The sequence below is a fragment of the Camelus ferus genome, chromosome 30 (assembly GCF_009834535.1).
Source record: "Camelus ferus isolate YT-003-E chromosome 30, BCGSAC_Cfer_1.0, whole genome shotgun sequence".
Lineage (NCBI taxonomy): Eukaryota > Metazoa > Chordata > Mammalia > Artiodactyla > Camelidae > Camelus > Camelus ferus.
The window spans coordinates 1,337,235-1,360,623 of record NC_045725.1 but is presented as its reverse complement, the minus strand read 5'-3'; the positions used below and the strand labels follow the sequence as shown (position 1 = coordinate 1,360,623).

At 46.5% G+C, this 23,389-nt stretch overlaps 2 protein-coding genes across 8 annotated transcripts; one reads left to right on the top strand and one right to left on the bottom strand.

Annotated features, from left to right (window-relative positions):
- Positions 1 to 226: 226 nt before the first annotated feature.
- Positions 227 to 15,130, top strand: HSBP1L1 (heat shock factor binding protein 1 like 1). Its single transcript, XM_032470607.1, has 5 exons — positions 227 to 2,017; positions 8,419 to 8,842; positions 9,790 to 9,856; positions 10,842 to 10,936; positions 12,965 to 15,130. Exons 2-5 carry the CDS (start codon positions 8,792 to 8,794, stop codon positions 12,968 to 12,970), a joined length of 219 nt encoding a protein of 72 aa, XP_032326498.1. The 5' UTR covers positions 227 to 2,017; positions 8,419 to 8,791; the 3' UTR covers positions 12,971 to 15,130.
- On the bottom strand, positions 14,721 to 23,350 carry TXNL4A (thioredoxin like 4A). 7 transcript variants are annotated; one of them, XM_032470601.1, is made up of 4 exons: positions 23,259 to 23,350; positions 22,724 to 22,892; positions 16,967 to 17,070; positions 14,721 to 15,213 (listed from the first exon to the last, which is right to left on the bottom strand). In XM_032470601.1, the coding sequence occupies exons 2-4, from the start codon at positions 22,874 to 22,876 to the stop codon at positions 14,952 to 14,954; spliced, it is 519 nt and encodes a 172-aa protein (XP_032326492.1). In that variant the 5' UTR covers positions 22,877 to 22,892; positions 23,259 to 23,350; the 3' UTR covers positions 14,721 to 14,951. The 7 variants fall into 7 exon arrangements, with proteins under 7 accessions (XP_032326492.1, XP_032326496.1, XP_032326494.1 ...); XM_032470605.1 differs by having other exon boundaries at positions 14,721 to 15,154; XM_032470603.1 differs by having other exon boundaries at positions 23,241 to 23,300.
- Positions 23,351 to 23,389: the final 39 nt, after the last annotated feature.

The window sequence follows — 23,389 nt, the reverse complement described above, 5'->3', positions numbered from 1 at the left end:
CTGGAGCCTCTGAAGGTCCACCTGTCTCTTCCGGCCCAGGCCAGCAGCAGCCAGGACTGGCCTCCCCAAGTGCGTGAGATACTGAAGAAAGTGCTGGACATTGGACTCTAATCTGCTGTTTCATAGCTTTAGCTCAACCGCACTTTCTGTGAGGTGCGTCAATATGTGCCCGTTTACACAGAAATAGGAATTGCTGTTTGTCACCTGACCAAGGTGAGCCCCCAGGGGCTCGGGCTCGAGGGAGGGAGAGGGAGGTGCTCAGGACACCGGTTCTGGGGGAGGGGTGGACCTGAAGCCCAGGTCAGGTGGGCGGGGGCAGGGAGGACCCTGTGAGAAGACCTCCCCCCGCCCCGCCCCCGACCCAGGACCTTGTGCGGGCGGGGCTCAAGACAGAGAAAACCAATTGCAGGCCCTAGATTCTGTCTACAGAATAGCTCCCCTCCCGGCTTCCATCTCCACCACAGCAAACCCAAAGCACCCCAAAAGGGAAGGCCTGGTAGAGGAGAGAGGAGGGCCCCAGGGTGGGGGTGGGGAGATAACTAATCAGCCAGCCTCCTACCTGGACAGTTTCGTGGGAAATCATAAGAACAGTTACAACCTCACTAAGAGCAACTCGCAAACAAACCTGGCGATAAGGCAGGCCCTTGATCAGACAAAGAGTATCTCTCACTCTCCAGCCGCTGATGCCAGTGTATTTCTGAGTCATCACTATTCAAAGTATCCACCAGAAAGACTGAGAACACAGCACCAGCAATGTCTAGGGAAATGAAACACACACACACACACACAGAAGGACATCCAGGCCAAGCTGGGCTAAGAAACATGGATGCTCCTCCTCAGCCAGATTGTCCCCCAAGCTCTGGGGCCTCCAGAATGGTCTACTTTCTCTCTTCTGTAAGCAACAGAGTAAGAATACAGGCTTCCATCCCATCTCACTAGAGCACTGGGGTCACGGCATCTGGCCCTGTTTGTCCTGGCAGATGTGGACAAACAGGTGCCAGCCCCTGGCCAGATGCCACTCTGGATCCATCAGGTGTGCTAGGTGGAGGACCCACACTAGCGAGCACCTCCAGAGTCCAGCCAAGGGCATGCAGTCTTGCATTCTTGGTCCAAGGCTTCACCTCACAGAAGTGGCTTGTAATCCTTTCAAACCTGTCTGGAATCAGAGGGGCACCTGCTGGTCCAGAACCATCAGTCAAGCAGAAGGAAACATGGCTCATCTGCAATGCTGCATGTTCCCTGGCTGCCTGCATCCCCAAACAGAAAAAAGAAAAAAGCCAACCAAGCTGTGCTAGGCTCAAAAATAGCCAACCATCATCTACTAACCCCAGAACCTGTGAATGCTACCTTATGTGAAAAGGAAAAAATTGCACAAGTGATTAAGTTAAGGATCTGGAGATGAGGAGGGGGCCCTGGATTGACACAGCCCCAGACATCAGTGCCATCACACATATCTTTATAAGAGGAAGGCAGAAAGAGACTTGAGACACACAGAGGCTGCGTAAAGATGGAGCAGAGAGATTGAAGACGCCGCCTGAAGTTGGAGGGAATGCAGCTACCAGCAAGGAATGGTGGCAGCCACCAGAAGCTGGAAAACCACAGAATGAATTTTCCCAGGAGCCTCTGGAAGGAGCACAGTCCTGCCACCACCTTGATTTCAGCCCCAGTAAACTGATCTCAGACTTCTGGCTTCCAGAACTGTGAGAGGATAAATTTCTGCCACACAACCCAAGCACGGGGCACAGTCTTTCATTTCTGGGGAGAACGATTTCTGCAGTTTTTTGCCACCCAGCTTGTGGTAATTTGTCACAGCAGCCACCAGAAACTAATATGGAATACTTAAAGTGATGGAGAAACTCTTCCTCAGGAAAAAACAAAACCAAGGGAATTTATTGCCAGCAGACCAACCCCGTAAGAAATGTTCAAAGGAGTTATTTAGGCAAAAGGAAAATTATATCGGGCAGAAACTTGGATTTACATAATGAAAAGAAGCGGCCAGGAGAAGGAATAAGTGAAGGTAAATCTTTTTTTTCTTATTCTTAATCTAAAAGACTACTGTTTACTTAAAGCAATAAAGTAACAATGTACTGGGTGATTATAGCACATGAATAAATGAAATGAATGACAAGGGATGTAAGGGAGGAAATGGGAATATTCCCTTATAAGGTACAAGCACTACACATGAAGCCGTAAATGTTATTTGAAACTGAACTTAGATAATTTCAAAATGTATATTATAAACCCTAGGGCAACCACTAAAAAGGTTTTTATTAAGCACAAATAAAGACAGGAGATAAAATGGAATCATATAAAGTATACAGTTAAAACCAAAGAAAGCAGAACAAGAGGAAAAAGAAACAAAGAATAAATGCAATGAATAGAAAAGAGTTATAACTTGGTAAATTTTAATCCAACTGTATCAATAATCACTTTAAATGTGAATGGTCTAAACACACCAATTGAAAGTCAAAGACTGTCAGAGTGTATGAAATTCAGAAATAAACCTCTGCAAGTGCCACTGTCCCTGGGGTATTTGATGTTCTGTGCAGTAGGAACACAAGGAAGAGGACCATGGAGGTCAGTGAGCACATGGGTGACAGGAACAGCTGTTCCAGGTAGTGATGCTGGCCCTTTGCCCTCCCGAGGGAGCTGCTTCTGTGCTGCAAAAGTTGCAGAGCATCAGCAAGACCATGTAGTGATTTATTCATATGTATTTGAGTAAGTACATAGGAAATGAGTCTAGACAGATAAAATATAAATTCTTAATAGTTGTCTCTAATGTGACTCTGTATTTTATACACTTGTCTGTGGTTTAAATTTTTTACAGTGAGTATATATGACTTTTCCAATTGAAAAAAATATACATCTCCACTTTACCAAAAGAAAAAGTGAGTTCCTGCATTGCTTGTTCTCCCCAGAAATGAAGGACTGTGCTTGAGTTGTGTGGTGTCCGAATGTGTCCCCCCTTCATCCCTGAGCCCAGCACACACCTCTTCTTGGACACCTGTGGATTCAGTGCTCCAAGGCTCTAGCTGGGACAGATGGGCACCAGGTGTGAACTTTCTTTCCAGCTTACAGGTGCTATTTTTGGAACTAGCTGAGAATATGGAAATGACACCAAGAAAGGCAAACTCTCACTGAAGTCACTGGACCCGCTAAGCTGATGGCTTGTGCAGAGCCAGCATGAGGACACTTGGGTGAGAGTCACCTGAGAGTCCATGCCCCCCATGTCTGCTTGTCTTAGAGAATTCATTCTGACTCTGAACATAGCTGAAATGGAATCCAGGGACTGTGGACAAAGCACCCAGCGGAGATTGTTAGAGGGCAGTGAAGCTGGGCAGCTGGGAAGAGTGGCCCCAGGCACCAGAGGCCTTCGTGGACCTGGCTTTGGCCTCTGCCTGGTGACTCAAGTGTGGAGAATGTCCGTCCATTTTCATGTGTTCTGAGCTTGTGCCTTTACTGCTGGAGGCTGGGCTCTCTGCTGGCCTCCAGTCCCACCTCTTGCATTGGTGCAGCCATGTGTCTGAGCTCTGGCCACCCCTCTTGCTCACTCTCACCTGCTGGCCAGGTGCAAACAAGGTAGTGGAGAACTCCAGCAGGAGGTAGCCCAGTTCCTGGCTGGACGGATCTGACTCTTGACTGGCAGCATGGGGCAGAGCCCCCACCCCTGCTTGCCAGCCTCAGACTAATTGAAAGTTTTGTTTCGTGTTTAGCTGCTGCTTTTGTGGTCTGTGTGTTTGATTTCATAAATATGTACTCCTTACCAGACTCTGCTGTCTTCCCCGATCTACATCTGCACCAGTGAAACGCCATCTGATTTCTACACCCTCACAGCACACTTCAAGACTCTCCTCCTGTAGATTTGCAGTCAGTTGCATTTGAGGAATTTTTCCCCTGAACTTAGTTCCTGAAATTTAATATTCTTAACAAAATGAGTTTCTCTTCAGTGATTCTTGCTTCCATATTAATGAATTTATTTCCCATGGATGCAGAACTAAGAATTTGACCCCTAATTAGGCAGTATAGGTGAAAAATCACTCAGGTGCTAGGTGTAGAATGACAGATCCTGTTTCTCCAGTAGAGACCAGGTTCTCAGGGTTATCAGAGAGTTTCTGAGTAGGTTCCCATCAGACCAGAGAGATTCCAATTGAGAAAGATAAAATATATATTTAAAAATATGAAAGCTTATGGAAAGAGAGTCACAAGTTTCCTAGGTCCTGGAATTCTTAGCCTAGGGTTTGAAGCTGGGAAAATGTACTATATATATATATATATATAGTGATAAAAAATATATATAGTGATAAAATATATGTAACACGAAATTTATCATTTTAACCATTTTTTAATTGAAGCATAGTTGATTTACAGTATTGTGTTAGTTTCAGGTGTAATTTTAACCATTTTAAGTGCAGCGTTCAGGGGCATTAAGCACATACACACTGCTGTGTGACCATCGCCACCATCTCCAGAACATTTCATCTTCCCAAACTGAAACTCTGTTCTCATTAAAGGCTAACTCCTTGTCTCTCAACCTCCCCACCCCCAGCCCCTGTATGTGACTCAGAGGCTGTAGCTTGAAAACCACTCTGCTTTAACCTCCAGACTTGACCACTACTCCTGGGTGACTCTGCCTCTTTTCCAGGCCAACCAGGGTCACCAAGGCCATCAGGCACTTTGCCCCACCCCCACAGCTCCACTGCTGGAAGCTTCCATTTCTCTCTCCTGGTGATCCCATGAGCCCCCCACCCCTTGCGATGCCTCTGCTTTCCCTACGTTCCCAGCTCGCCATGAGGACTGTCCTGGTCCCCGCTCTCCTCAGAGAGCCTGCTTGCCTCAGAATCTGACGGGAGCTCCTGGGGCTCTGATCCAGAAGGCTGGTCCTGGGCCATGCCCACCAGATCCACCCCGGGGACCCTGACCAGCCACTCAGACCCCCACCGCTTTCTGGGCTGAGGCCTGCCCTTTGTTTGCACACATCATTTGCTAATCCCCCTGGTCAGGCTTTTCTGGAAGCTTGTCTTGGAAGACAACCTCAGGCCCAGTGGGCAGCCTCACAGACAGGCCCTTTGGAGAAGAGAGGAACCCAGGCCAGTGAGAGACAGCCCAGTGGCCTGGGAGGAGCAGAGAGACAGGCGGGTGGCCCCCTCCAGCGTGTCTCCTTCCAGGCCCTGGCTGGCCCAGCTCCCTGCGGGCCATTAAACACCAGGCAGATGGACGGGTGTGGGGTCGGTCTGTGCAGCGTGGAGGAAGCTGCGCCCGGGGCCCAGGCCCGCCGTTAGCTCTGGCTCTGCAGGCCCCTACCTCAGTCACAGCTCTGCACAGTGTCCGGAAAGCTGTTTGGTTCCACAGGGGCGCGCCCTAAGCACGGCAGGTGGAGGTGGGTCCTGCCGCGACTTGGTGAAACCCTCAGATCGGCGGGCCGCAGAGGAGGGTGAGGGCAGAGGTTCCAGAACAGGCTGCTTCCAGCCTGCGGAATGTGAGGGGCTCCGGTGCCCTGCACCCGCCACCCCCAAAGACTAGAACATTCCCCAGGAACCCTCCAGGGCTTGGCTAGGCCCTGTTCGGCCATCGCCCCTCTCTCCAAGGAGGCTTTCCCGCTGTGTCCTCAGGGGCCACCTCCTGGGTGCGGGCCCACCCCCGGGGGCACTGGCCGCTTTGGATGCAACTTGGGAGACAGAGAACACAGAGACTGCCCCACCCTGCTGTGAGAGTGGCCTTTCCTGGGGGCCTCCTGCCTGGCCCACCCCCTCCTCCTCCTCCTTGGCACTTGGCACCTGGCACCTCCTTCAAAGAGAAGTCAGAAGCTATCTGATGGGATTCCTCAAAGGGGCCAGTGACCCTCCCCAGCCCCCTCTTTCCCTAACTAGCCAGACGGAAGACCCCCCCCCCCCCCAGCCACTGCAGGGGCTGCTCACACTGCGCTCCCTGCATCCTCAGACTCTCCTGGGAGAAAAAGAGGAAGGTGCTCTTTTAGCTTCTTGCACACAAATAGCCATGCTTTTTAAAAGTTATTGTATTTCTCTGAAGAAGGCATACAGATGGCCAACGGACACATAAAAAGATGCTCATTATGGCTAATTATTAGAGAAATGCAAATCAAAACCACAATGGGTTATCACCTCACAGTGGTCAGAATGGCCATCATCAAAAAGTCTGCAAATAACAAATGCTGGAAAGGGTGTGGGGAAAAGGGAACCCTCCTACCCTTTTAGTGGAAATGTAAAGTGGTGCAGCCACTGTGGAAAACTGTATGGCATTTCTCTAACCAAAAAAGAAAGAAAGAAAACTAAAAATAGAACTGCCATATGATCCAGCAATCCCAGTCCTGGGCATAATCCAGAAAAGACAAAAACCCTAATTCAAACAGATACAAGCACCCCAGTGTTCGCAGCAGCACTACTCAATAGCCACGACATGGAAGCAACCTGCATCCACCAACAGATGGCTGGATAAAAATGTGGGTGTTTATACACACCATGGAATGCTACCAGGTCATGAAAAAGAATGAAATGTTGCCATCTGCAGCAGCGTGGATGGACCTGGAGATCATCATACTAAGTGAAGATCATCATGCTAAGTGAAGTAAGTCAGACAGAGAAAGACAAATATACATCACTGATATGTGGTATCTAAAGTATAATATGAATGAATCCATACAGAAAACAGACACACACATGGAAAACAAAATTTTTGTTCACCAAAGGAAAAGGCGGGGAAAGGGGAGGGATAAATTAGGATTTCGGGATTAACAGATACACATTACTACATATAAACTAGTGAGCAACAAGTATTTACTTCATAACACAGGGAACTGTGTTCAATATCTTGTAATAACCTATAATTGAAAATAATCTAAAAAATACATGTGTAACTGAATCACTTTGCTGTACACCTGAAACTAACACAATACTGTAAATCAACTACACTTCAGTTTTTAAGTTACTGTTTTAACACCTCTAGTGAGATATAATTCACATATATGAGGTACAATCCACCCATTTAATGTGTACAATTCAATGATTTTTAGTATATTTGAAGGGTTGTGCAACCGTCACCACAATCTGATTAAATATCTGAAATAGATCTGGATATCTCTGCCCCCCAAGAGGAAACCCCTAAAGTTCGGCACGGTCCCCCCTTCCCTCCTCCACTTCCTGTCTTTGGGGATTTGCCCACCTGGACCCGTCAGGTGAGTGGATTTCGATCCCCTGGGACCCGCTTCTCTCCCTGAGCACCGTGTTCCTGAGGTGCATCTGTGTTGTGTGTGCGTCGGGGCTTCATTCCTCCTTGTGCCTGAATGCTGTTCTGTTGTATGGAGGGACCACTCTTTGTGGACCCATTTGTCTGCTGATGGAGATCTGGGCCGCCTTTTGACTATTGTTGACGGTGCTGCTGTGAACACTTGCATGCATGCTTCTGTGTGGACACATGCTGTCATGCCCCTTGGTACACGTCCAGAGGTGGAGCTGGGGTGACATGGTGACTTCATGTTTAACTTTTTATAGGCACACTGGCTGCACCATTTTAAGTTCCCACCAGTGTGAGGACCCAACTCTGCCACACCCTTGCCCACGCTTGTTACCTTCTGTCTTTTCATTCCAGCCGTTGCAGTGGGTGTGAGGTGATCTGGTGGTTTTATTTGCATTCTCCTTATGACTAAGGTTGTTGGGCGTCTTTGCATACGTGGCTGTGTTTCACACACTTTCAGCAACCAGGTCTCCATAAGTCACTCGTCTAGGCCTCTGGGACGTTCGGGTGTTGGGCTGACTGGGACAGACAGTCCTGCCCCACAGAGCTTTGAGTCGGTGGGGGGCAGACGTGTAAACAAAGATACCTGCTAAGAACAGGGTCCTGGGACTTCAACCACAAAGTGACCCCGAGCCACAATCCAGCCAGGCTAAAGGACACTTGAGGCAGAGAAAGTCGCTGTGAGGTCTTCCTTCCGATCTTCCATAAAATTAAAATCAAGATGCAAACGTTGGCTGTGTGTCGGGAGTTGGTCACAGAACATAACTCTTAATCTTAAAGTTGACTGCAGACATGGCAATGATTCCGAGAGATGGCCGAGTCTCTCATCAGAGAGATGGATGATTCCAGGGCCCTGACGTTGATGGGAGTTTGGGCTGTGTGTGTGCTGCAGCCAGATTCCCCCCATCCCCCCATTAGAGAGGTGACAACATCGCATAAAAACCACGGGCACAGAGAGTGGAAGGGCGGGTACCAGCGGCTGGGAGCCTAGAGAATTGATGTCTCATGGGTGCAGAACGCCGGTTTGGGAAAATTAGAAAGTTGCATGGGTGGATGATGGTGATGGATGCACAACCACGTGAGTGTACTTAAAGCCACTGCACTGCGCACTTAAAACTGAAAATGGCAACTTTTATGTTGTGTGTTCTTGGCCACAATGATAATAAAAAGAGCGTGCCAACTCTGGGCTCCAGCGCAATGAAAACAAAGCAAACAGTGGAGCGTCGCCGGGCGAGCTGCGGACGGCCTGAGCCCAAGGAGGTCCCCCCTGCCAGGGACAGCACCGCGCGCGCACCTCTTCGGCCCCGCGTTCCCCACGCTCACGTCCGCACCCCGCCCTGGAACTGCTTCCTGGGCTCCTCAGCGGCTCCGCCGGCGTCGGGAGCATCTCCCGGCCCTCGGATTCTGCCTCCGCAGCCTGGGCGGCCATCGTTGCTGGGAGCTGCGGGTGGCGGCGGAGCCGAACCAACACATCCGCCGGGCCCACCACCCCGGACCTGTCGGGCGCATCCCTGCGCCCGAGTCCCTGCCGGCGCCGGTCCACATGGACGCGCGGGGACCCGAAGCCTCCGGCGGGCGCGCGCTGCGGGACGCGGTGAGTGGGGACCCCCGCGGCCCTCCACCCCTCCCTCCCCGCCCGACCCTCACCGGCACCGCGTCCCTCCCGGGCGGACCCGGCGCGGGCGCTCTGTTCGGGGCGGCAGCACCTCGCCACCCGGGTCGCGGAGACACCAGCCCTGCGCCGGGAGGCCCTGCGCCAGGAGGCCCTCCGCCGGAGAAGAGAGCCGGCGAGCGGGGGCGGCACTTAAAGGCTGATGAGTTTGTCTTGGTGAAAGAAATCGGTTAGATGCACATACTTAAACCCACATTTTCCTGACAAAGTGAAAAACTTCTGATGCAAGGCGAGGAACTCGGGGTAGAGGGCCGCTTTCGCACACAGATGTGGGCTCAGGCTGGAGATCCGCGTCCATCCTCGTCGTCTCTGAAATGGAGGCATTACACGGGTGTGAGGAGAGAGTTATGTCATAAATGGTACGAGATTTCAATTTGTAAACTATAAGGCAACATAGAACACGGCCAGTAGTAACAGTTGCTGTTTCTGTGTTGCCTTGTAAACAATTTCTGAAACCTAACACCAGCTAATAAATACCCCAAAGTGCAGGGAAGGCAAGATGCCCGCTGTGGCTGTGCTCCGGCCGAGGGTTTCAGCTACTCTTAGGAATTCTTTGAGGAACGCAAGGTTAGTAAGCTTTTCTCCTGTGTTAGCTTCTAGACATTTGATAGTTTTAATGCTTACATTAAGTGTCTGATCGTTTTGAGGTACTCTTCAAGTATGGCGTGAGGTAAGGTTTGGGCCGGCTTGTTTTTCAGCTGTGCATTGGCTGTCAGCGCGCCAGCACTGTTGGTTGACAAGATCTTCCTCACCCCTTGAGTGGGAAGGCCTCAGACCTTATCAGAAATCCACTAACTACACATATGGGTGGTTCTACCCTGCATCAAAAGTAAATGCTTTTCGGTTTTCTCATGGTTCATTTTTTTCAGGCAGAAAATCTATTTAAGGAACTTCAAGAACATTTTCAAGCTCTGGCTGCAACATTAAACCTCAGAAATATCCTTTTCTATCTTATAATAAATTCTGCAATGCTTCTGGAATATTGAGCTGCCATGGAATATCTTTTTGCTGTCTGCTATTGTGGGTAATTGTTGGCCTGGGATTTCCTGGTGTTTACATTTGTCTTTACCTGGCATCCAGATGTGTTAATCATCACTCACAGGTAGTTACTTCCTGCTTGACTGGTAACACAGGGCACTTTGCATGGTAAGGATCAAACCCAGGGACACACACACAGTAGACACGACCCAGTGGGGCTCTTCCAGCAAGCTCTGGATGCATCTGGATAGTCTGCTCAATGGCACCCACACTCCCCCAAGCAAGCAGAACCCTGCGGATGGACCAGGGAGGGTCTCCAACACTGGGTCTGTTGCAGGGTTCTCCTTATGTTGTTTCGTTTTGTAACTTCAGCAGATCACTGTTTGGTAAGACATGAATTCAGAGTTAGGATAGAATGTTTCCTGTTTAAGAAAATCCAGATAAGGGGAAACCTGCCCTAAGACTTGCCCAAGCGAATTCACTTCACTCAATGAAACTCCTTCCTTAAAAATGTGTGCAAAGTATTTGCAGAGGGAACCACTTACTTGCAAGTTTTGATCCTGTAGGTGATCAGGGAAAAGAGGATTCTTAAACATGATAAAAATTACACAACAGCAAAATTTGTTTTAAACAGAGTTAATTCCCGTTTTATTTACATACTGATTAGAGCTTGGTTAAAACAGTTAAACGTACCAGACAACCTCTTATCCCCAAACTCATGTCCACGCAGAGGGAGCCAAGATTTCAGAACTGGGTGCAGAGTGCAAAGGACACGCTACAAAACCCTGAGGGCCACTGTTCGCTTGCACCGACCTTAAGTTCGGTACTTGCTGTCTTTCATGCCCTCATTTTAAATGCACTGCAGGGCATCTTCAAGGTCCCACTGATGCAGTTTGACGTGGAGGTGCCTCTCTCCCCTGTGCTATTCTCCTTGACATTGTACTGGAAGAGATGGGAGGTTGGATTGAGGACCTACAGAAGAACGTAAATGACTTGATGGTGCAAGCTGGGATCGAAAGTTCTGTCGCAGAGCAAATGGTAAGGCCTTATCAGGACACTAATATGTTTGCCTTTTGCATATCTTCTGCATGCTTTCATCTTGAAAATGTTAATCCCATGATTGTTCACTAAGGGAACCACTGCCTCTGCACTACGTGAAAAATCTTCAGGAATAAGAAAAGAATTTACAAATGCTCTTTTCTAAATAGACCAGAAACATTCTTTGTCATAGGTCCTTAAAAGGTACACATTTTAAATGAGAAACTACTGTTTTAAATTGAATTTTCACCCTCATCTCTCAAATTAGTCTTCAATCAAAACACAAGTCATGATGAATGAGAGATTGGGAATTACGACTGGTGGCTTCTGTGTGAGACAGTGTGTGCACGTAACTGAAAAAGACACATGAGGCTCTCACCCCATTTCCTGAGTGGTTCCTGAGGATACCACCCCACCCCCCGCCCCAGGATGCAAACATTTCTTCTCCAGCAGAATTTCACACTTAATCTTTATCATTTAATTTTTTAATTTTTATCTTTATTGAAGTATAATCAATGTACAATATCACATAAGCTCCAGGTGTACAATATAGTGTCACAGTATTTAAAGGTTACACTCTATTTATAGTTATTACTGAATGTTGGCTGTATTCCTGTATTGTACAATACATCCTGGTAGCTTATTTTATACCTAATAGTTTGTTCCTCTTAATCCTCCACCCTCATACTGCCCCTCCCCCTTCCCTCTCCACACTCATAACACTAGTTTGTTCTCTATATCCATAAGTCTGCTTCTTTTTAAAAATATTCATTACTTTGCTGTATTTCTTAGATTCCACATACAAGTGATATCATACAGTATTTCTTTCTCTGTCTGACTTATTTCACTCAGCATCAGAGCCTGCAAGTCCATCCTCATTGCTGCAAGCAGCAAAATTTAATTCTTTTTTTTACGGCTGAGTAGTATTCTGCACACACCTCGTCATCTTTACATAGCCATCTGTGGATGGACACTAGGCTGTTCCTGATTTTAGCTGAACAATTAGATGCCGCTGTTTCCCTGCTTTCCCATTTCCTGGTCAGTCGTCCAGGTCAGCAGGCAGATCGTCCATGCTTATCCTGCTGAATGAATGAGAGTGAGTCCACCTGTCAGTGACTTACCTTTACATTTCTGTTTCTACCTCCGGTGTTCTGGTCAAAGGATAACTGGAATCTGTATCCTGCACACATGAGCTGCAGTCTTGGGGAGGGCGCCCCACCTCTGTGAACGATTAGCTCTACCCAGGGAGGTCGCAGCAGACAGCCCGCCTGCCCTAGAGCCTCGACCACGCCCTACCCCCAGGGCCAGGTTCCCAGGGCACCTGCTCCAGTGCTGCACATGCTGCCAGGGAGGGGATGCCGGCTGGTAACTCAGTTCCTTCCCATCAGCACCCAGACTCCAGTTGGTTGTTTTAAATGGTGAAGTAGGTTTTAAAATGTCACTATTTTGATGCACTTACAGCCATTATTTAAAGCTGCATGAGAGGTCAGGTATCTTAAAGTCTGCTTAAGGCTGCTGGTGCCTTTTAAATTAACAGACCGGCTTAGGTCTGCTCGGCTCCCTCTGTGCCTGTTGGTTGTGCTGGGTCAGTGCATCCTAACATAGGGCTTGTGCCGGTGGATTTCAGGGGATTCGGCAAAACCCCTAACCTGCGTCGCTGCCATGGGGAGGGGAGTCCATGACCCCAAGATGGTAAAAACTAGGCAGATTTGGCTTCTGTGGCATCTGAGCACCTTCCCCGCGTGTGGGGAGGCAGACGGGCTGCTGTGAGAGGAGAACCTCGCCTTGGTGGCGTGAAGCAACCCCACGGTCTGTTCACCTTCAGCCACGAATCCATCTGACTCCATCCGACTTAACTGAAAATCACCTAACGTTCATGTTTTTGTACCTACTGAACTTTTCCTATACAAAACTCTTCTAGGAATTATAGAAAATTAAGGTACTTTTATTGAAAGCTTTGGATTCCAGTGTATTTAACTGTACAGTAATTGATACATAAAGCAACCACTACTTATTTTTTTCTTACAGACCTGAAGACAGTGGACCAGTCACTTGAAAATGTGAGAAAACGAAAACTGTACTTTTTGAGTAATAATCTACATAATACGATTCTGATTTTTAGTATTTAATTTAAAAATTCATTTTAGTAAAATGAAAGATTAAAAGAACAAAGGCAATGCAATAAGGATGTGATTCAGATCATTAACCACTTAGCAAAGATGGTTGTAAAATGGAAAAGTATTTTTCAATGCATACCTAATACTTATAAATCATGGAAGAAAAGCATACACTATATTAGGTCAATTTTTTTCCTGAATTAAGTTCTTTATAGCTCTTTCTTTAAAATATCATAAGCAGTTTTCTGATAGAAGTTGCTTTTTTAATAACTGCATTCCAATTCAACAACTCCAGTCACAGTTTTGGGGAAGACTCGTTTTAATCTGCCCAGAACAAGCATATTCTGACAGTACATTCTCCAAACCAAACAAAACCAAATCAAAGGAAAACCAAAGAAACAGGTGATGCAGGAGCTCCGTGATGTGTAGGCAGTCACCAAGAAGGCACACAAAGATCACATGTAAGTTTATTTTGTTGGAGATGCTTTCAAACTATTGTCCATTTCAGCTCCCTCTCAGCCGAAGTCAAACAGAGCTACGACCACCTAAAGAGTGAGTCAGTTCTAGGTCTCATTGTAAAAAATAACATTATTCCTGCATGTAACATAAATCAGACGCTTTATACAAAAGTCAAAATAACTCACGATTCTACAGTTTAGAATTAACCACCGTCAACACTTTCTTCTGTGCAGGCGATTTTATATAGTTGGTCATATTGTTTATAATTTATGTTCTCATGTCATGAACACTTCTCCCCATGTGAAAGTTTCATACTTTTTAATGTTCTATCGTGTGGCTGAAGTAACTTAACCATCCCTTTAACCATTCCTTGGATTTTGAGGTTATTTCCCAGTTTTGTGCTATTGTACATAATGCCAATAACCTGCTGCTGGGAGGAGATTTAGGAGAGAAACCCAAGGCTGTGATAAGGAAACGACTTAGCTACATGCACTGAAGGGTCATGGTTTCTACAGACTCTCCAGAATTTAAGTACAGGATTTAAGTACATAAGGTACAATCTTAGAAGGAATAAGAAACAGCTCTTACTGTTTATATTTAAAAGAAAGGCTCCAGAAATCATTATTTGACTTTTTGTTGTTGTTGTTGTTAACTAGAAGGACAAAAGATTTTTTCCTTAGGTGTGTAATCTTTCTGAAGCCTTTCTGTTGTGGGTTGGGAGTCCTAACCCCAAGACCTCAGCATGTGCCCTTATTTGGTGATGGGGCTGGTGCAGATGTAACGCTGAGATGAGGTCATGCTGGAGTGGGTGGCCCTCATGCAGTGTGGACATCTGGACAGACGCACATAGGGAGAACACCACGGGAACACCAAGGCCTAGACTGGGGGAAACATCAAACCCAAGGGACACAAAGGGCCGGGGAGGAGAGGAAGCGTCTCATCATAGCCTGAGGACCAGCCCTGCCTACACCTGGACCTGACCCCAACCTCCAGCACTGAGACAACACATCTCCGCCAAGGCACCATCTGTGGCCCTTGATTATGGCGGCCCCAGGAAACTCAGACAGACTCCCACCCACAAGTGTGCAAAGCACAGGGGCCGCAAAAGATGCTCACCTGACCTTCACTCCAACGGCTGAGTCAGTTCTTGACTGCCAGGCTCACTGGCCCAAACATCACGTTTCCTAAGAAATAAATGATTATGACTGTTCCAGCACCATCTGTTTTATTTATTTCAGCTGGATATTTACAGAGAGTTGCTGATACAAAAATACAACGACCAGGTGGACTGAAAGTCAAAGCAATGCCACCCTCACTGCAAACCCTCCAGCGCCGTGAGCGCCGCGTGCTTTTCCAAACGCTTCCTCAAAGGCTTAAAGAGTGTAAACACTTCCACGTGAGCACAAGCACACAGCGTCCATGTGCGGGGCCAGGGCAGCTCAGTATCTGTACTTTGTCGAGTAGTCCTTGGGGGACACAACCAGGCCACGGCCCTTGCGGGCGCCCCGGTACACCGTCTCGATGATGTCAATCATCTCCTGCTTGTCCTCCATGGCCCAGTTGATCTTGTTGTTGTTGCCGGTGCCCAGGTCGATCATGATGTGCTTGTTCCTGCAGAGGGAGACGCCCGCGCTGTGAAAGCCTGGCCCAAAAAGAATCCCACGAAAAAGCGCCTTGGGTTTTCCACCGTTAGAGCTCCCGCTGCACCTCAGTGAAGACAAGGACATGTGATCTAGAGAGCACAGCATTTAGGAGGAGACAGGAAACAAGCTAAGTGCTATTTAAAGAAATACACAAAGGTCCTTCTGCATTTGACCCACAGGGTAATCGAAGCGTCAAAGCACACAGTTTTAGCCCCTGGGAAAGCCGAACTGTTTTCCTAATTTACCTGAAGAAAGCAATGTATGAGTTTGTTGTGCTGTTCTTATGAGCACTTAGTGTAAATTCTACTAAAACTCCAACTGACTGAAATGAATGATACTTTGTATTTCCATGATTCTTCACAAACTTATCTTTCAAGAGGCTACTTTTTAAGATAAATTTATATGTACACTTTATAAAAATAAAGATATTAACCCATGTTGTACTGGCTGCACTGATTTTTATCAATTTAACGTTTCGCTTCTGCAAGGTTGTACGTCTGGCTCCCAGCTGCTACTCCCTGGGAAGTGCTCCATCCTGAGGTCGAGCCCTGGCCTCCTTTCAGCCAGAAGAGCTTCCAAAGGGCAAATGTGATATTACCCTCCTGCTGCAGGTGCACTTCTAGGCATTGTTCCAAGTTCTCACTGGCCCAGAAATCGGTGCACCTGGACCCTCCCACTCACCTCTCACCACCTGCCACTCCACCCCTCACCTGTCAGTCCCCTCATGTCCTCCCAGGTCCCCCCAAAAGCAAGCTCTTCTGCCCCTGTGCCCCGCCCATGCCTGCCCCCCCTACACGAAGTGGATCCTTCCCCGACTGACTGCCCAGAGAAGAGCCCAGCCTGCAACGCTGGCCTAATGAGGCCCCGAGACAGAACCCACCGAGCCGCCAGATTCTGACCTACAGGCCTTGACTCCTAAGTGGTGGTGTCTTGCCACCAGGTTGTGCACACTGTTACATACCCTGTGCACTCACTCCACCCAGACTGTCCTCACCAGCCGAGAAGCTCCACTTCTGGAGTACGGCCTAATGTCTACACTGCTGTTTACTCACTTTTGTAATAATGATAAACAGTAAGAAAATATGACAAGTAAAAACATCAAATGTGATTTCTTTCCAAATTAAATCTCCACAACAGAATTTCCTTTCACTCATGATGTCACTTAACTTTATTACACAAATATCATCAAGCGTATTTGCATCTCCATCAGACCCCCGTGTGCCTAACCAGCAGCCACTCCACGTTTCCCTGCCATGCAAAGCCTGCAAATCAGGAGTACAAGCTAATTTAAGGCAACGAGGGAAATTCTATTCCTGAAACCAATGACTGACTGACTAGGGTCCACAACAGGATTTTTCGGCTGATACCATAATCTTGCATTTACAAGCAAACTGCTTCAGTACAGGTTTCCCTCTTGGGTATCACAAAAGGACACTAAGTCACGACACTGATGTCACATTTTAAAAGTGAGTGACTTTAAAACACATTTTCATCAACATTATATTTAGAGGTATCTTACAAGTCAATAAGGATGTCTTCCATTTATTTACACTCCACCTAGGTTTTTGGGCAGTTTCAAATTCAAATTCAATTCAAAGGAGTAATTTGTTACTGAGTAAATGCTAAACTGGAATTGTTACTTTGAAAATTATTTAAAAGATAATATCGATTGCCTGGTAATACAAACCATATTATGATAAGACTATAATTAACTTCCTTCTAAATAAAAAAATCTGAAGCTATTTTGATTACATGAAACCTCCAGATCACCTACTTAATTTAAATAACAACTTTAAGATAAGGGCACATACCTGAAGAAAAACATGACAGTACACGGATCGTATAACTCATACATTTTGTTGAAGTCAGGTACTTCTGTAATATCCACAAGATAAATTACTGCGAAATTTTTAACCTACAAGTAAAAGAGATTGGGAGAAAAAACTAAAATAACATATCAACTTTTTTACTCTGTAAAAACACATTAGAACACAGAAACGAAAGAATCTGTGTATAACAGGACAATTTCCAAACTAACTCTCCAACGTTTTTTCTCAGCAGAGCTGACATTTGGAAGATAATTCAATACGATCAGGGTCCTAAACTACTGGCCAGTAACACCTCATTCAACATCGTTCAGAATAGCCATTTATGAGAACCCTGCATAAAACGTCCACAGTTAGACTATTCACTCTGAACCAGGAATACCCCACATGGACTTTTCCAACTTGCACTTTCACAAACACTGAGTTACGTGCATTAAATAACTGCTTTAAAACACAGCCTCACCCCTCCGTCGTTTAGGTCTGAACACCTGCACATACCAGTGGACCAGCACCCAAGTCGTACTGTGTATAGCACATGTTCTTCCATTTCTTCCCTTAGTTACAAGTTCATCACAGGACATTTGGAAAACCTAGAAAACTATAAATAAAACAAAACCTCCAATCCCAACACCCAGAGGTTATTGCTAAGAATGACATTTTTACTATATTCTTTCCCATTTGGGGGGGGGTGTAAAATCTGTTTATACTGTTTTTTAACAAAATGCAGTTGTACAGTGATATCAGTTATTCACCTATGAACATTATTACCCTTACATTTATATATATACTTCATTAGCTGAATTGATACTAATAAAAATTTTAATCATTTATATTCATGAAAACTCAAAGAAAATAACAGAAGAATGGTAGAGTAGTGGCACTGCCATTTGATGAACTATTACACAGCCATAAAATGTATGTTTGGGCAGTATGCAGTTGATGTAAGAATGCTCATAATTACAGCAAGATACAAAGTGCTGTACTGTGATCACTATACAGTCTTCTAAATGTTCTCTGTTGCTGTCAATGATGAGTAAGAGAACCGTAGCTCACTTAGAAGTGAAACAAACAACTGACACTACAGGGCTTAATTTTTCTTCCCCTCCGTATAAGTTACATCATGATTCTTCAGGCAGTTGTGAAGCCTCCCAAGGCTGAGGCCACAGGTGCTGTCTTTACTGATGTGTCCTCAGAGCCCACACAGTACCCAACACACACAAGGCACCAGTAAGTATTTATTGAACGAGTGAATTTTAACAATAAACCTGTATTTCAGAACTCAAAAAATGTACTGTTGTCACTAAAAATGTGTTTGTGGACAGTATGGACTTAATTATATAATCCCAAGTTCAAAGAGACCTGCATTAGGAAATGGGCTGGTCGACATCCTCCTCGGAGGAAGCGCCTGGACAAGGGTGCTCCTGCCCCTGCAGCCAGATGCTTGCAGTGGGGACAGGTCATGACCTCAGCCATGGTTCACCCCATTTGGGAGCACTGCGCACACAGCACCAACCTGCCTTCTTCTAATTCTGGGAACCCTCCCAGCCCCTTTCCTCCTAAAGGGGTGGCATGGATTCTCCTAAAGGGGTGGCGTGGATTCTGCCATGATGCCTTCCACATGGTCTCAACTATTTCTCCTGAGTGTTTCACATCCATTAATGAATCTGCAGTTAACTAAAACCCCTGTGTATTTTTTATATAAAACTGAAACAAGATAGGTGTCTACAATCTTTTCTCTATTTAAAAAATGTTCATTTTGGAAACATAGAAATGGAGTAGAAACACCATTGCTTTGTTTCCAACCCAGTATTTTTTAAAAGCTATATAATTAAAAAGAATATGACAGTCAAATAAAATCAACAGTGTATCAGTGTTTCAAAGTGAAAGTAAACGTTCCCCTCTCCCCAGATCCACGTGCCCTCGTGAGGAAATTTCATACGTTCTGCTTTTCTCCAGCTCTCCCCAGATTGTCAAATAAAGCTCTTAGAAAATCATCTCTAACAGCCAAACAATCTTCCATCCAGTGGAGAGAACGTTCCACTTTAAATTCCAAATCTCCATTTCCGAGCAAACTACGTGGAAGCACCTGCCTCAGGGGGCTGTCATGAGGCCCACACCGGGCATCCGGTCGTCATGGCTGGCCTGCGTGCTCAAAAGCCAGAGAGTACAGTCATTACCATGTTCTCCTTTCACTGCACATTGTGGTTATTTCCAATTTTGCCATCAATCACAGCAAAAGTCTCAGAGGGCCTAAAACTCTGGCCACTGAAGAGGCATGGTTACTGAGCATAAAGTACGACTACGCTTAATGCTTTGCATACGATGTCAAGCGGCTCTCCGGAAGGATATCAGTTTACTCCTAGCTGAATATTACTCTGAGCTTCTGCATCCACTAATAGGCAAACCTTTTTATCTCTGCTATGTCTACAAAATGACAGTACACTACTTTACTGTGTGGGTCTTTGGAGTTTATTTACCCATTGGAATTTCCTCATTTTTCAAGTTCTTTGCCCATTTACCCGCGGGAGTCTTATTTTTTTAAATGGTACTTTAAACTTACCTGCAGATGTTTATTGCATCTACAATAACATTTGCCTTCTATGTTTGCAGTAATTTTAACTGCTTGTTGGAAAGTATTTTTTTAAAGCAAGAACCACATGTACAAATTTCACTTCTATTCTCAAGTTCGATTGTCTAAAATAGTAAATATCCTTTCCAACTCTGCTGCCGCACATTGTACAAGCACGTCGCTTCTTCAGCAAGTCAGCATCCATGCAGCCCAGCGGCCCTCCTGCAGGTCAGTGCAGCGTACAGCATGAGACTGGAGGCCCCACCCCCTGCATGGAGCTCCTCCATCAGCTAAAAACCCACTTGAACTCCTGGAAAAAATATTCTTGACTGTCAATTGGCACCATGTATTTCTGAAGGGTCAATTTTTACATTTTTAGGTAATTCATTTCAAACCCATCAAAAAACTGCATGATAACGTCTCAACTGTTTGCTCAGATTGGCTGTTGGTTTCTATGAGATTCCACATTTGAGCATAAATTTCTGCTGGTTTAACCGACTTTACGTGATCCTGAAGAATGACACCCTGAAGTCATTCCCAATTAGCTCCATGAATACATTTACATTATATACAACTGTATTAGAATGCATTACTATGAGACAGTATCACTGAGTTTGCTTATTTTGAACTCTATCTGTATGGGCTTTTTAAACACACAGAAATTGAACACCCCACTTGTTCTCACCCACAGTGGGATTCAGGTAACAGTGAACCGCGGCAGAGTGTGTTCCTACAAAATGGCAAGGCAGCTGAGAAGCACACAAAATAGTCTCTTCAAGGCTGTGCACAGGACCAGCCACCAAGCAGGGAACTCTGTTTTTATGATCACTCTATCGAACTCCAGACATCTGTAAAATCTTCAAGCATAACTCTGTTTTCAGTACAGCTCAAAACTGATTGACCGTGAGGAGGGGGTTGGTGCTGTCGAAGCATCAAGTCCATGAACCACCTTCTAGGAGAAGCAGTAGAATCAAGTCCAGCCTCAACATTGGAACTTTTACTCACTTTAAAACAGCTGGGGAATCCAAACAGGGCTCGTAACAAGATGAGGAAGATCCCCCACTATCTGCCATTTCTGCAGAGGGAGATTTTTAATAAACAGTTAAGTTGTTCTTGATACTGAAACCTTCAATTTCAAAAATTCCTGTTGAGCAACCCCAAAAAGGGCTTCCAGAATCACAGACCCATATTTTGCCCTTATACTAAGAAGAAAATAAAACATTGTTTTGTAATGTATATCAAGTTTCCATTTTGACTAACTATACTATACTATAGTATTAAAGTTTATTAAATAGAAATCCAAGTTTTGGACAAAAGAAAAGGAGTAACTTAAAAGACCAAAGTGAGTCCAATTGAACTGTTCTTACCGACAGGTTCAATACCAAAAAGAGCATGCCTGCTGGTTCGACAGAGATTTGGTCTCTGACGGATACAGAGGTATTCGAAAAGAAGTATTCGGGTAAAAGTCCCTAAAAACTCACGTTAACACAAAATCTGTCTCCTAGCCGAGAGCATCTTGCTGAGTTTGCTCAGACATGAAGAGCAAACGACCCTCACACCTCCAGCCACCCTAGCCCCATGCTGAGGGCGACAGGGTCTGCACATCACCCGGTGCTGATGCTCCCCCTGCAAGGCAGAATCCAGGACACACACCCTTCATGGCTCCAGAGTGGACACAGCAGTGATTCACTTGCCAGAACAGAGTTCGTCCACCTGGACACTGCAGCCTAGGCCACGCAGAAACGACTCCCCGACTGGGAGGACCCCCATGTGAGAGCCCCACTCTCCTGAGTTCCACAGGCACCTCCTCAAGCTCCTTCAATAACTTGCTGTCCAAGAGGAAGAGGAGGGAAATGGCCACAATCACAGCACTCCTACTCTGACCCTGACCTCGTGGACAGGATTCTGAAAGTCACACGAGAATTCCACGGGCACTTCTTTAGAAAGCTACCTGGACCTCACCCCAGACCTGTAGAATCAGAACCTCTGAGATGCACCTTGGTAAGGTTCCAAGTGACCCTTCTGCTGACAGAGGACGGCCCCCAGCGTTCACAGTGAAACCACCCCCACCTCACTCCGCCTCGCCCGCCAAGTAGGAGACAGTGAAAGCTACTGACGGCAGACCGGACAGCGTTTCCTTTCCTAAACACAAAGCACATCCTTATACCTGCTACTCTTTACTCAAGTTGCTATTTTAATCCAGCCGATATTAACATCTCACATTCCTGCCAAAGAAAAGATGGCTCAGTTTCCTTATTTTTACTCTTCATCAAAATAAATGACCTCTCAAATTAGTATAGGATATTAATAAGTTAAATACCTTATTAACACCCTAATATGTTTGCCTTTTGCCCTAATGCTACAATTGCAAAAATCCAAATCAAAGTTATCTTAAAGTCCCTATGAAGAAATTACATAAAAAGAATTAAGCCCTGGTTATTCAAGTGCCCTCCAGTTGCACTTCACTGTCAGCAAACAAAAGCCACAGACAACGTGGTGTACTAATGTTAAGAGTTGGGAAAACTAGCTCTAACAAGTGCAATTCCAATTCCTCTCAATGTTTCCTGCATTTGAGTCGCTCTAAGATATAAATCAAAGTCACTCATAAAAAGTACGGTGGGGTAAAGAAAAAAAGAAAACCAACCAAAAGAAAAAGGAATAGATTTACTATGCTACCAACATAAATGTTCCGCTTTACGAATACAACAAACAAACATGTACCCGAAGAAAGGATCATCCTTTTAAATTAAGCTACTCAAAGTAAGCTCCAATGCTCCTGCCAGTCTGCAAATGTGTTTTGCTCTTGGCACTATAGAGATAAATTCTGAAAAACATCCTGTCAATAGAAATTACTAACTTATTTAGGGAGAGCGACCATGAACCTCTTAAAAATTTGAAAATCTATGGAAACTTCTCCCAGAAAAAGCCATAAGCTATTCTGACCAATTTCAGGGAGCACGTCCTCACATCTCTGTCCCTTTGTGAACCCTGCCGCTTCTCTTTAACTGGTAAACGTGTTGCCTAACAGTCGTTTAAGACTTAAAATCATTTAAGAAGAATGAGTACAGCGCACACGTCTAAATCTCACTGTCAAATGGCAAAGCAAAAGCAATCCAACGTCATGAAAAGACCAAGCGGAGGTCATGACGCGACGTGAAGCGGGGCTGCGCTACCTTTTCAGCTATGCTGTACAAAACCTCGTCCATCTTCATACAAGTAGGGTCCCAGTCGTGTCCAAACCGAATGACGACCACGCGGTCTTCTTCTGAAAGGATGGCCTGATCCACCTGCCATCCATTGTGCAGGTGCGGGAGCATGTACGACATCTTGAGGCCGAAGGGTCTGCGAGCGGGGTGGCGGGAACCCAAGAGTCAGTTCCATCCAGCTCCACTGCAGCGCACCGGCGGGGCCTCACCCTACGGAGACCCCATCCCTCCTGGGCCTCACCCCACGGTGACCCCACCCCTCCCGGGCCTCACCCCACGGGGACCCCACCCGTCCCGGGCCTCACCCCACGGGGACCCCACCCGTCCCGGGCCTCACCAGTCGGTGTGCCAGGGAGAGGGGCCAGGCCCGGGTCCACCTTGTCCTCCCGACTCCGCCCCCGCCCCCGGCACGCCCCCGCCCCCGGCCCAGAACCCAGGGCGAAAGGACCCCCGGGCTCCCACACCCGCTGTCCCCTCCTCTCACCGGGAGCCCTGCACGTACCTCCTCCGCCCACACTGGGCCCTCCCGCGTAGCCGTCCTTCCGGGCGAGGACGCGCGCCGGCGTGTGCGTGCGCGCGTCCGCAGTGCGTGAGCGCCGGCCTGTACGCGCGCCGTCGGCAGTGCGTGGGAGG